Below are 13,015 nucleotides of genomic sequence, written 5' to 3' on the forward strand. Positions count from 1 at the left end.
AAAATCGAAAGGTTACTCACTCATCACGAAATCTCAGAAACTACATGTGCTAGGAGTCTGAAATTTTGCATAGGAGTTACTTATAGGACGTAGGTGCTCGCTAAAACGGGAATTTGCAATATTCGACTTCTAAGGGGTTGTTTTTGAGGTTGAAAGTTTGTATGAAACTACAAATGCTAGGAGTCTCAAATTTTGCACTTATAGGCCGTAGGTACTTATGAAGACAGAAATTAATAATAACGCAGTTCACGTAGGCGAAGCCGCGGGAGGGCCACTAGTAATTGATAATTAAGGCATATTATTTTATTTTAGTAGGAAATAATAAAAAATAACACAAATGTTATAATTTTTTTTATTACAAAATAAATTAAAAACTTAATTTAAATTAATGACTAGCAGGTACGGAACATCTTCATTTCTTTTCTGTCGTTTCATTATTAGGTGCCTTTTCAGAATCGGCGTTCCTTAACGGTAGCGGCCCGTGCTTCCAGCCTTCAGGATAGCCGTGTTTCTTTACATCGTCCCACCATAGCTGTTCTCCTTTGGCGAAGAACAGGTAAACTATATTTGTTATAACTAAAATAGCTAAACAAACCCAAAATGCAACGCGCCATTGCTTGAGTGTTGACTGAAAAACAAAAACAGGATTATGAATACGATAAGTTTCGCCGCTTAACACGTAATGCTTTCAGAATTCGCCAAAATTTATGTAATGGAAGTGTTTTAACATTAGGTTCCCAGGTTCCCCCTGCCTAACCTGCTATTTGCGGGATACAGCGTGAAGCTACTATTTACAAATATCTCCAGATATATCCGATATCTAGTTTTTATCGTAAACAGCACGAGATGGAATTTTTGTTACTATCTGTGACATCATCAAAACAATGAATATAAATGATAATAAGCTTAAAGACATTGATGAGCTCAAGTGTCCATGGATATACTATCAAAATATTATTCATATGATTACATATCTTTCATCTTCAGCCTACCTGATCTTAAAACGTGACTTACATTTGGCGTCAGTAGACCTATCAAATATGGTGATATAATTCCTGATATGGCAGCTATCCCGTTCACCATGGCAGTTGTGGTTCCAGCGTAATTTGGTGTGATGTCCAAAGCATTTATTTTCATTCCACTGTAGTAAGCTCCCATGAGGGTCATAGCTGCGATAAACCAGAATACAGCTAATGTTGTATCACAGCCGGAGTATGAAGCCAAGATAATACAGATTCCAGGTCCAGTAGCCGCTGAAAGTAATATTCTTCGATTTAAATAAATCATTCTATTTTTTTATTATTGAAATCAAATATAATTTCTATTACTACCTATCGTTGTATAAATCTTTCTTGCATTTTTGATATTATGGAATTTTTTCTTAATGCAAAAATCACATAGAAGACCAAAGAAGAAAGACGCGATCCACATCGCCACGTAGGGCATGGCAGAGAGTAATCCAGCTGACTTGATGTTGAATTTCAGGACATCCGTCATATACTTAGGTAAATCGGTAACCATTGTAAAATATCCCCAGTCGTGACCAATCTAAAAGTAAATAATATAAATGTTTATATATTCATGGGAAATATTAAATGTTATACAAAAATGTGTTACCGTCATGGTACTATGGTCTATAAACTAATACAATTTTATACGCCACAAACGTACGACGTAACGAGACAAAGCGCGGCGTTAAGATCCACCACTAAACATGCAATGCCTCCAAAATTCGGCGGGTGATGGTAACCCGTGTAGTGGTACAACGTGAAAGTAAAAAATGTATGCTTTTTCGTCTTAAGGGATATATGTATGTACGTAGGTATTAGATATACAGGCAAGCATGAACAATTAAATTGTATAGGAAAATAAAAAGAATACTTACACCAGCAATAATAAGAGACCAAAGAGGAAGTGATCGAAGTAATGCTTTCCATGGTACTGGATCTAACACTTGTTTTTCACTGTGAATGAGGGCCTGGACATTTTCGTTTAAGAATTTCTTTTCCTTATCAGATATATAAGGATGTGTGTTAGGAGTACTGTAGCAAATGAATACCTGTAATTGTACAATAACTATTTATGTTTGGTTAGCTATCGACATTAAAGTTACTATTAAACTTACTATATTCAATTATATTCAATTATATTCAATTATGTTCAAATTTATTTAATTATATTCAAAATATTTTATTTTTCTTACCCATAATATAAACCAGGCTAGACCGAATCCCCCAAACATGTAAAACACTTGCTCCCAAGATCCAGCATACATGATAAGACCTGAGAAATATGACCCAGCAATATTGCCAATTTGCGCACCACCAAATACGATAGCACCAAAACGAGCTCGTTCAGCCTTAGGTGCCCATTTAGATATCATTGCCATCAATGCCGGCATTGTTGGACCCTGAAAGGAAATAACTAAATATACATTTCTCTCTTATCTCAATAAATATAATTACATTAAATATAATTTACACATATTTTTCTTATAATTGTAAATTACATGATCAAGAAAGATAAATATTTAAAAATGTTTAAAAATCCTAATGTAATATATTTATTCCCCTGCCTCTTGAAACAATGATATAAATTATATGTGATATATATTATATTATTTTACCTAAATTTAAATTGTAAGAATCATTTTATATAGTCTACTGAAGTTAGAATTTCCATATGTTAATGGTAAACATACCTCACCAAATCCTTCCACAACACGTAGAATGAATAAAGCAGTGGCACCCCCAGTTTTTACAGCGAATGGGGTGATGAACGTACACACAGCTGTGGACAGCAGTCCCAAACCCAGCACCCATTTACCACCGTATCGTTCAGCCATCATACCTCCAGGAATATGAGTGAGAACGTAGCCATAGTAAAATGAACTAAGCAAGAGACCCTGAGTCGCTTCACTCCACTCAAAAAGTGATGACTGTAAATAATAATAGTCAAATCTGAATATATTGACATTGCATAGAGATAAACATAATTCTAATATTAAAGAAATCTTTATTTAAGGACATACTATATCATTTAGTAAACGCTTTGAAGAAAATAATAGAACGAGGACAATATTAAGAACTCGAGGTTATAAAATAATATAAATTAAATATATTGTAGCACAAGGCTAAGCGCGATGTATCTGGGTTGAATTCCTATTCAGGACCTTAAAATATCCTAGAATCTATAAACCAAAATTTAACAGTTTTTCAATTTTAAATTACTTTAATACTTTCTGTTCACTTATCCCGGAAGTTAATATTTCAACTCGAGCACGTAATATTTTTATTGATTGAACGAAAGTTTCCTTATAACTTAGTCGAAATAAACCATGGCAATCGGCACTCGCATCCTTAATATAGTAGGAAAATATGTGCAACTTAATTAAAAACTCTTAAAACATGTCTATTTTTATATTAATTGTATTCACTACATGAAATTACTTCATATCTATATGAGGCATAACCATTTTTCAATCTTTCTCACCTCAACGTTTTCTTTGGAATTTTAGAACTATGTTTAAAATATACCATCATGGGTGTTTAGAGTATGTAATATAAATATAAGTAACGTTTATTTCTTAAGGTTATGATTCACTTCATCCATAAGACTAAACAAAAGATTATTTAACTCATGCAAGTTTTTTAAACGTTTTTGCCGCTACTTTATTATCTACAATACAATATTACAAAGAAACAAACAGAATACGTACATCACTATCTCTCATTAAGTAGTCTGCCAATTTCATAGTACTATTAGCTTCTATGTGAGGATCTGGGCAGGCGTTGGGGTCAAAATTAGCATCTCCTTCTACAGCCACATTCTTTTTAACCATTTGAGTGATGGCCAAGTTTAGACATACGCGCATAGTATAAGCATTCGCTACGGCCAATAGAGCCATTATAGCGAATACATAGCGTTGCGGTATTATGAATACTGAAACGTAAAAAAAATTAGTTTAGTATAGCATGAACAAACAAAATTATAATATCTAAAGAATTCCATTTATAGCTCTACAACGATAAACTGACGTCACGTGGACTTGAGATCTGACTAAACTAGAATTTCATTTGCTAATTATAAAATACAGGATCCCAATTATAGTCCACTTTTCCAGCAATTAGCTAAGGGAGAAAAAATTTAATAAATTTTAATACGAAACAAAGTCCATCAAAAGAGAAACGGAATTATTTATCTTAATGTTCAGATTTTTTTTTTATTAACCGACTTCTGTAAGAAAAGGAGGTTATCAATTCGACTGTATTTTTTTTTTATTTTTTTTTATTTTTTTTTTTTTATGTTTGTTACCTCATAACTTTTAACTGGGTGGACCGATTTTGATATTTTTTTTTTTATTTGAAAGGTATAGCTTCCCGAATGGTCCCATTTTTTTTTGGTCCATGTCTGACAATGGTATCCATGAGAAAATCACATAAGTCTTAAATTTGCATTATGCATGTGCGCGACTAATAGCCGAATAAGTCAATGTCGCGCCAACCGATTTTGATGATTCTTTTTTTATTTGAAAGGATACACTTCAAGGATAATTTGGTGAAAGTTTGGTTAGGTTTCGATTATGGAATCCGGAGAAAATTGAGAAAGTTTGTTTTTTTTGGTCAAAAATTAATTATACTGTAATAATTACAAGCAAAAACTTGTTAAATTGATGTCAGAAGTGAGATTCCTGATCGTTGCATTTCTTTTCAACCAATCTCAAAAAAGAGGATGTTCTCATTTTCAACCAACTTCAAAAAAGGGAGATTCCGAATTCACCCGAATACTTTTTATGTTTGTTCTTGTCAATATACCAAAATGTAACTTTGCACAAAAATAATAGCTAATTAAATGAAGTTTTACATAGAACAATCACAACCACTCGTTGACAACCACTACCACCACCATCACCACTCGTTCAAGAAGCATCATTTTAAGATCTACCCATCACTAAAAATCGTAAAATAAATTAAACTGTCAAACTAATGCTACAACACCTTTACTACAATATCTAATTACTAAGCCTGTTTGTTCTACTTGGCACCGACTTCAAAATTATAAAATCTTTATATAATTATTTTTCACTTTTTAGTTCGCTGTTAGAAGTCGGTTTTTGTTTTTGTTAAAAATTAATTTTTATGTTACCTCATTGTATTTTTTCATAGTTTTATCAATATCGATTCAGCTTTTTATTCATGTATCAAAAATAATAATTAAAAATATATCTTAGCATCCAGTTTGTGATGTTAATTGGAAGCGTATATATGTATATATATTTTAATTTCAAATTATTTGTATAATTTACAATTTATTTCTATCTATCTACCATATTAAATACCGTTGGGCCGTCTACCTGAGGCAGTCGTGGCCCGGTGGCACAAAAGTGTGACTAAACGACGGTTATGGGGTCGATTCCCACTCCGAGAATATTACATTATTAATAATTTAATATTTTCAATTACTGGTAACGAGGCAAAACGCGGCTTTAAGTGCCGCTACTCCACACGCAATGCCTCCAGAATGCAAAAGGTGAGGAGCGGAAATATCATAATAGGAGGGGAGTTTCTTAATTAACACTAGGTTCCCAGGTTCCCTCTGTCTTCCCTGCTATGTGTGTACATATTAGATAAATATATAATATACAACATAATAATATTATTTTATAAACAACACGAGCAAGTATTAAATGCATAACATGCTCACGTCTTGTTTTACGATCTCAGAACCACTATTATTTATTTTCATATGTATTAAGGTAGCTACTATCTACTGTATTTAAAATTGTATTACGAACACATATAAAAGATATGCTATGTAAATATATAAAGTTTCTACTAATATTATAATATAAGTATTAAAATACAATTTTCATTTAAATTATTAATTTGAGAGAGATAGCTGGAAATTTCTTAGTATTATCTTAATTACAATCTTTTTTTTGATTACATTCAAAACAAAATATAGCGAAAAATTCACAATGTCAACTATTTTTAGAGATTTTCTATTTAAATGTAAATAAATACTTACGTTTCGATAGAGCGAGCCGCCATCCCGTCAACATATCGTATTTGAACCTGGAATTAACAAACGATTTAGCGGTCACCATTACTGAGGCAGTAGTGCTATTATAATTTACGAGCACTGCGTTACGTTTCTTTAATACGACTATTTGGCGGTGTGGCTAATCAGGAAAAGGTACTACAACTTACGCTCGCGGTGACGATCTGTATATCCGAAAAAACTAAATCATTCACGCTATTATGATCGTTGTCTTTGTTTTAATAAGAACGCAATTCGCGTGAATTATTGTGGAGAAGTAATGAGATATTTTATTTTGACTCTATCTTCATTGCCACTACCGGGATCCCACCGGAAAGGTTAATTTTTGGCTGTCAACATTTAGGTCACATTATTTTTGTATAACCCCGTTTATATAACAAGATGAAAGGTACTTAGTGTTAAGACACTCCGTGCTCTTGTCCGCCGAATTCTGGCATTGAGTTTTGAGAGTGAGGAAATGATAAAAATAAACATTTCTTTCCCCAAGTGGGGATTGAACCTATAGCCGTCGCGAACACCCCTATAGATCCGCTAGGTTTTTTAAGGTACATATGTAGTAAAATATTCTTAATTTTAAACCTGCGAATAGGACATTCGAACACTAGAAAATTTATATATTTTCTATTTTCTTCTAATATATGCGAATATCATAGATAAGCTAACGTGATATACGATTTGTATTTTCAAGTCGTAATAAAGAATACTGTTATATTATAAATAAAAATTCCAACTAACGTTTATTTTATTCTTAAATAAATCCATAAAACACAGCAATTTAGATCCAATTGTTAAAAAGACATTTCTACTCGTATTTTAATAAATAAACCTAACAAATAAAGAGAGAGAGAGAGAGAAAAGGAACTTTATAACTACTATTCTATAAAATGTTATGTAAATATCATTATCAAATACTCTGCTAAAAATCTTCGCAATCGCAGTCGATATATCAATTTATGATAGCTTTGACAATCCGACGTTTAGATAAACAAAACTGAAAATCTATGATGACCTTAGTTTTTGGACATGCAAAATAATGGCACAGGAGCACAAGCATGTGACTATAAACGCGACGGTTGTAGGTTCGATTCCCACTTCAGGAAATGAAAAATTAAAAGCGTGGTATTTATTAATTTTCACCATTCAACACGCAATGCCCCAATAATTGGGCGAAAAGTGGAGACGAAAGTATCTTAATGGGAAAATAACAAAAATCTAACTGATTTTTAAAGTGGATATATTAAATTATATTAATTTATTATTTATATAAAAAAAGCTATAAATATTTTAGTAGAATAATTCTACAAGAACGATTGGTAAGAATTGTATTGCATTTTGTATGAGCCAAGGATCGCATGATACGATTTTTCTTTACAATTTACTAATAACTTCCGAACGAAGGAACCTTCGTGGCGCAGTGGCACAAGCATGGGACTGTATACGTGACGGTTGCAGGTTTGATTCCCACTCGGAGGAATAAATTATTATCCTATATCTTATAAAACAAAGTCGCTTTTCGTGTCTGTCTGTTGTTTCTAACTCTTCTTCTTCTAAACCACCCAACGGATTTTGATGCGGTCTTCACCATTAAGACGAATGTTTTTCGTAGAAGGTTTATATATAGTTTATTATTTGTACATTCTTATGTAAATTAACATAAATACGATAAATGTGTATAAAGTCCTACCCGTTGAGACACTTTCGCGCATGCGCTGCTCTAATGGTAAGTACTACATGAAAAAAATGTAGTGGAGTATTGTTCCTCTTAATAAGATCTACAAAAAAGTCCGCGAGAGCATATTCGTATCTTTTAAGAATAACGTGTAGTGATCATTTTTCTGTCTAAAAATAATAATTTCAATATATTTTTTATTGTGAGGGATATTTTTCCATAATGGTATTAATCCTTATCCTTTAAAATACTTTATTAATTTTCTACATTAAACGAAGATAAAATTTGCTTTTAACAATATTTCGAAATTGCGAATAGTTTTACAGAAAAACGCATTTAATTGTTGGCTCATCCAAACTTGAGTAACATACAGCTGATGTGTCAACATCAGCTGTATGTTACTCAAGTTTCACTTATCCCTTACTCTCAGCATATAAATAAGTACATTAGTTACGTTGGCCATTTAATGTAGACCAAAACTGTCTTTTACTGTTTTTCATTTTAATAAGTACTTTAGAAGTTGTTACAATATCAAAAAAATCCTTGCTGAGAAACGGCTCGCCACTCGCCATCCGCGTCCGCCTGCCTTACACGCATCGGTGGTTCAGTGGTAGAATGCTCGCCTGCCACGCGGGCGGCCCGGGTTCGATTCCCGGCCCATGCATTCTATTTAATTTTCCTCACAGGTAGCCACGTCGTGCTTGCTTTTCATCAGGGACAGAATACCCCCTTCAGCATTAACCACAAGCTCGAAAAAAAAAACCCGGCTGCCTCTATAGCAACGAAGATTTAGTTAGATGCGTTTGCACGTATTGGATAATTGGAGTTGAATGTATTATTTAAGCGCGATATATTTGGTTTCACATTTTTTGTAGTAGTTATTAGTAGATAGGTTTTTGTTTATAATTTCTTCCGTTTAAAAATAGTCATTTAACTATCTAAAAAATGTAATTTAAATATATCTTAATAAGTACTTGAAAAGATTAGTAGCACAGATTTAAAATTACGGTACCAACTAAAAAATCCTTGCTGTGTAAAACAATTGGAAAATCCTTATTGAAACTACTAACAATGCGGGTTGCATTAGGGTTTATTTAATTTTCACATTATCTTAAGTGCTATGCAAACATACATTACATGAATAATCCAGTAGTTGAAGCGGGCGAAGCCGCAAGAGGGTCGCTAGTTTATTTATAAATAAATAATAATTCATTCCTCCGAGTAAATTCAGCGGAAACTGGGAGACGGAGTGCCTTTGCACTAGGTTCCCTCTACCTACCCTACATACGCGGGATACACCGTGAAATTGAAAAAAAAAAACAGAACTACATGATATTATTATCAACTAAAATTAAAAATAATCATCACAACTATTGCAAAATGTTACATTTTAGTTTACATAGTCAATATTTGACTTGAATAATCTTATCACTCGATTCTATTTATTTTAAAGGCACGTTTCTTTGATGCATGTTATGTACACAACTATTATAATGTTTTCCTTGTAGTATATTTTTCAGTCAAAATTCTTGGTTTCAAAGGAAGAAAGAAAGAATTACGTGGGGACACAGGTCCAACTGGTTTTGCTATATTACAGCAGCCAGGATTCTCTGAGTAATTGATCAGCAGTGGGCACCGGTGGTAGGCAGAAGTATCTATTTAGATATAGGTCTTAGGCATAATTGGACAAAATTTAGAAGTAAATAAATGCTTGCATTTTTTTTAACTAAAGCTTTGCACTTTGAAGAAAATCAATATAAATGAAATAAAAAAGAAAAATATATTAAAGAAATTTATATCGAAACCGAGAATAAAAAAAATAGAAATTACATAACTATTAATATTTATTTCTTTCATTAACCTATCTAATTTTTCGTGTTACCTGTATTTGTTTAAGAAATGACATTTCTGCGTACTAAACAACTTTTACGCGCTAAGAAAATTGTTAACAATTTCCTTTATTTTAATACTTTACTTAAAACATTTATGCTAGAATAAATTAAATGAACTCACCTCAAATCTTTTATTTTAAATTTAACACCCCTGTAGATTCGCTAGGTTTTTTAAGAAAAATAAATTAGTATAAAGGCGTTCGGCCTGAGATGTTACACATTTGTAACTATACCTAGAAGTATAATCTATATATGTGCTATAATATGTTATGATAGCACTATGATTGACGTTATCAACTTCATTGGGATCCTGTATATACAGAGTGCATTGTTTTTACTATTATATATTTTACTTGTAATTTTATGTTTGGATTGCTTTATAAAATGTATGTTTTCGTCTAAAATGAGGATAGAGCGTTTTTACCTAGGTTCCCAATGTATTTCTGCTAGATGTGGGACGATCAACATTAAAAACATAATTAATTCAGTTTGATTAAATTCATACTTTTTGTTTCAGTAATTTAGTATATAATATGAAATTGTTTCATATAATTGAGAAATAAGAGAACACCCTGAATGTAACGTAAGGAACCACTTGTGAGTTTGAGTATGGGAATTATGATAATAGTTGTTATTTATAGTAAAAAAAACATTTTCTAATCGAAAGTAACGCATAAATAAAGTAAACATTTCGTTTCAGTTTCTTAACTTGCGCTTTTCATCTATAAGGAAAAAACGTAAATTCGTTACCGACATAGCTCTCAAAATCTGCAAGCTGAAGTGGCAATGGGCAGGCCATATTGTCAGAAGGACCGACGACCAATGGGGAAGAAAGGTCCTCGAATGACGACCACGTCTCGGCAAAAGGAGTACAGGCCAGCCTCCAACCAGGTGGACCGACGACCTCAAGAAGACAGCAGGAACCCGCTGGATTCAAAGAGCGCAGGACCGGACGGAGTGGCGAGCATTGGGGGAGGCCTATGTCCAGCAGTGGACCTTAAAAGGCTGATGCAGATATAGGCAGAGGGAACATAATGCTAAGACCCTTCGCCCAATTTCCAAGACATTGGATGTAAATAATTCATGACCCCCAAACGGAGATCGAACCGACAACTATCGCACTTAAAGTCGCTATGCCGCTGCTCCCATGATAAATCATTTAATATAATATTTTCGGTTATTTAAGCTGGTTAAGAAAAGTAGAGGGCGTCGTGGCGAGTTATCACGCAATGGTCATACAAGGAACTTAGTTTAATATTAATTGGGAGTTAATTGAAAATTACGATGTTTATATAATAATAACATTTGTTCAGGCCAGTCGTGGCGTAGGGGCACAAAATGTGATTGTAAAAGCGATTGGACGTGGATTTGATCCCCGCTCGAGGAAATTAAATATTTACTTAAATAAATATTTTCATTTCTTCGCTCTGGTGACGTGGCAAAGCGCGGCGTTGAGCTCCGCCACCCAACACGCAATGCCTTCAATTAGGCGGAAAGAGGGGAAAGGAGTTTCTTGACACTAGGTTCCCTCTGCCTACCCTGCTGTGAGCGGAATACAGCATGATTTTTTTTATTTATTTGCCCTCGTTAATACAAATATCTTTCACTTAAATTATACAGACATTACAAGTTACAATTAATGGATAGATGTGTCACAAGCCGAACGCCTAGGCCAATCGTGCCTCTCTATCGCTCGTTCCGCGCTCTCGCTCTCGTTCAGGCGGAACGCGGCAATGAGTTATGCCTTTTCGTGCGTGCAACCGGCGTTCATCGATTTATATGACGTTAATTAAAGTAAAATAAATAAAAAATAAATACAATGATGTTTTAGTGCAGCCAATATGAAATAAAACAAAGAAATAAAATTTTATTATCGTACTTATTTTTAAAACGATGTAGTAAGTTACAAAGTAATATTTTTAAGAGAAAAAAGTAAACAAAAACAACTCGTATTTTAATTCTTTAAAAAATACGATGCGATATGAGAAAATGTAATGGTTCTCAACTATTCTTTTAAAAGTATGTAATGCAAGTCCATGAAAGAGATCCACCCTTTTTAATATAAAAGTTTAACAACAAATTCACTTCGACTTGAGATCGAAATCCGCCTCATATAGACTTCACGCCGTGTTATGTCACCTACGTATAAAATATGAGGCCGAAAAGACCTCAACAGCACCAGCTAAAACTTCTGAAATGTATAGTTAGTCTATAATAGTCTGAAATATACTTAGTTGTCAACTACGAAGCACTTACACTATTATCTATTGATGTATGATACAATAACAAACGTCATGTCCGAAAAGTGATAGTTTAAGCGATTTTAATCTTTATCTGTTTTTACCATTGCACGTGATGATAAATACAGAATCTTTACGTATAAAGAACATTATTGAATTCTAAAGTAAACTAGTTCAAAACTTATAACTCAGCGATGTATGCTGTCAAAATGAAAGATATTATCGTATAGGTTTCAAGATTTTTTTTTAGTTTCACAACGAAGGGAACCTAGGAACCTAGTTTTAAGACACACTCGTTATCCACTTTCCGCCGAATTCTAGAGGCATTGTGTGTTGAGTGGCGGTACCCAATGCCGCACTTTGCCTCGTTACAAAGAGCCAAGAAATAAAAATATTATATAATTCGTCGAGTGGGAATCGAACCCACAACTACGTACTGTGCCCCTACGTCATTATAAGCCTTACATAGATATATTATGATAATTTTATCAAACTAGATTAAGTGGTACACTTAAACACGCTCTATGCACAAACACTTGTTTACATTATTGTATACAGTAAATATTGGCTAAGTATTAGTTTGTCATCAAATTATTAGCTTATTAAAACTTAGCTATATATATGTCGTGACGGATTATGACAATCTCAATACTCTCTATGTAAGTTATTTATAGCAATTTTGTGGAACGTTTTTAATGCTTATTTACAAGTATTCTTAATATTCATTAAATAACATATGTAATACTTTTTTATTTCAAAGCCGATTGAAATATAACAAAATGTTAAGATAAAACTGCAAAAATACAATAGTGAAAAGTACAACTAAATCGTTTTAGCCGTTTTTGAGATAAGTTATAAGCGCCTTCTAACATATAAAGAGCAAACACCGGCTTACTCACTCACATTAGTTAATTAAAATTAATATATTATATAAATATAATAATCCTTCCCAGAGAAACTAAGGAAGAGAGTGTCTTAATATTAAGTTCCTTCTAGCTACATTGTTGTGTGTGGGATACAGCATGAAGAAGAAAAAACTCTCTCTTTGCTATATAATTTTCGTAGGCGCGTATTATGGTTCAGAGATGTCTAAAAAATGGTAGCGGCCCACTTGCGGGTTCGCCCGCATACCTCCTATAATTTTATTATGCTGC

The 13,015-nt window shown here is 33.1% G+C and overlaps 1 protein-coding gene across 1 annotated transcript; it reads right to left on the bottom strand.

Annotated features, from left to right (window-relative positions):
• Nucleotides 1-336: 336 nt before the first annotated feature.
• On the bottom strand, nt 337-9,892 carry LOC146531376 (putative inorganic phosphate cotransporter). The gene is made up of 9 exons (XM_085198050.1): nt 9,743-9,892; nt 6,028-6,074; nt 3,719-3,942; nt 2,702-2,938; nt 2,204-2,410; nt 1,886-2,059; nt 1,332-1,548; nt 1,015-1,253; nt 337-628 (listed from the first exon to the last, which is right to left on the bottom strand). Exons 2-9 carry the CDS (start codon nt 6,059-6,061, stop codon nt 413-415), a joined length of 1,548 nt encoding a protein of 515 aa, XP_085054176.1. The 5' UTR covers nt 6,062-6,074; nt 9,743-9,892; the 3' UTR covers nt 337-412.
• Between the last annotated feature and the right edge of the window lie 3,123 nt (nt 9,893-13,015).

The sequence above is a fragment of the Heliconius melpomene genome, chromosome 15 (genome assembly GCF_056956725.1).
Source record: "Heliconius melpomene rosina isolate 202511_hmr_F chromosome 15, ASM5695672v1, whole genome shotgun sequence".
Classification (NCBI taxonomy): Eukaryota; Metazoa; Arthropoda; class Insecta; order Lepidoptera; family Nymphalidae; genus Heliconius; species Heliconius melpomene.

What these genes read in the sequence shown, in the direction of transcription:
- LOC146531376 (XM_085198050.1), bottom strand. Translation starts at nt 6,061, where the DNA reads ATGTTGACGGGATGGCGGCTCGCTCTATCGAAAC. An exon ending in TTGTGGAAGGATTTGGTGAG is followed by an intron (nt 2,411 to 2,701) that starts GTATGTTTACCA and finishes ATTTCCTTTCAG; the next exon opens with GGTCCAACAATGCCGGCATT. An exon ending in TAGCCTGGTTTATATTATGG is followed by an intron (nt 2,060 to 2,203) that starts GTAAGAAAAATA and finishes GTACAATTACAG; the next exon opens with GTATTCATTTGCTACAGTAC.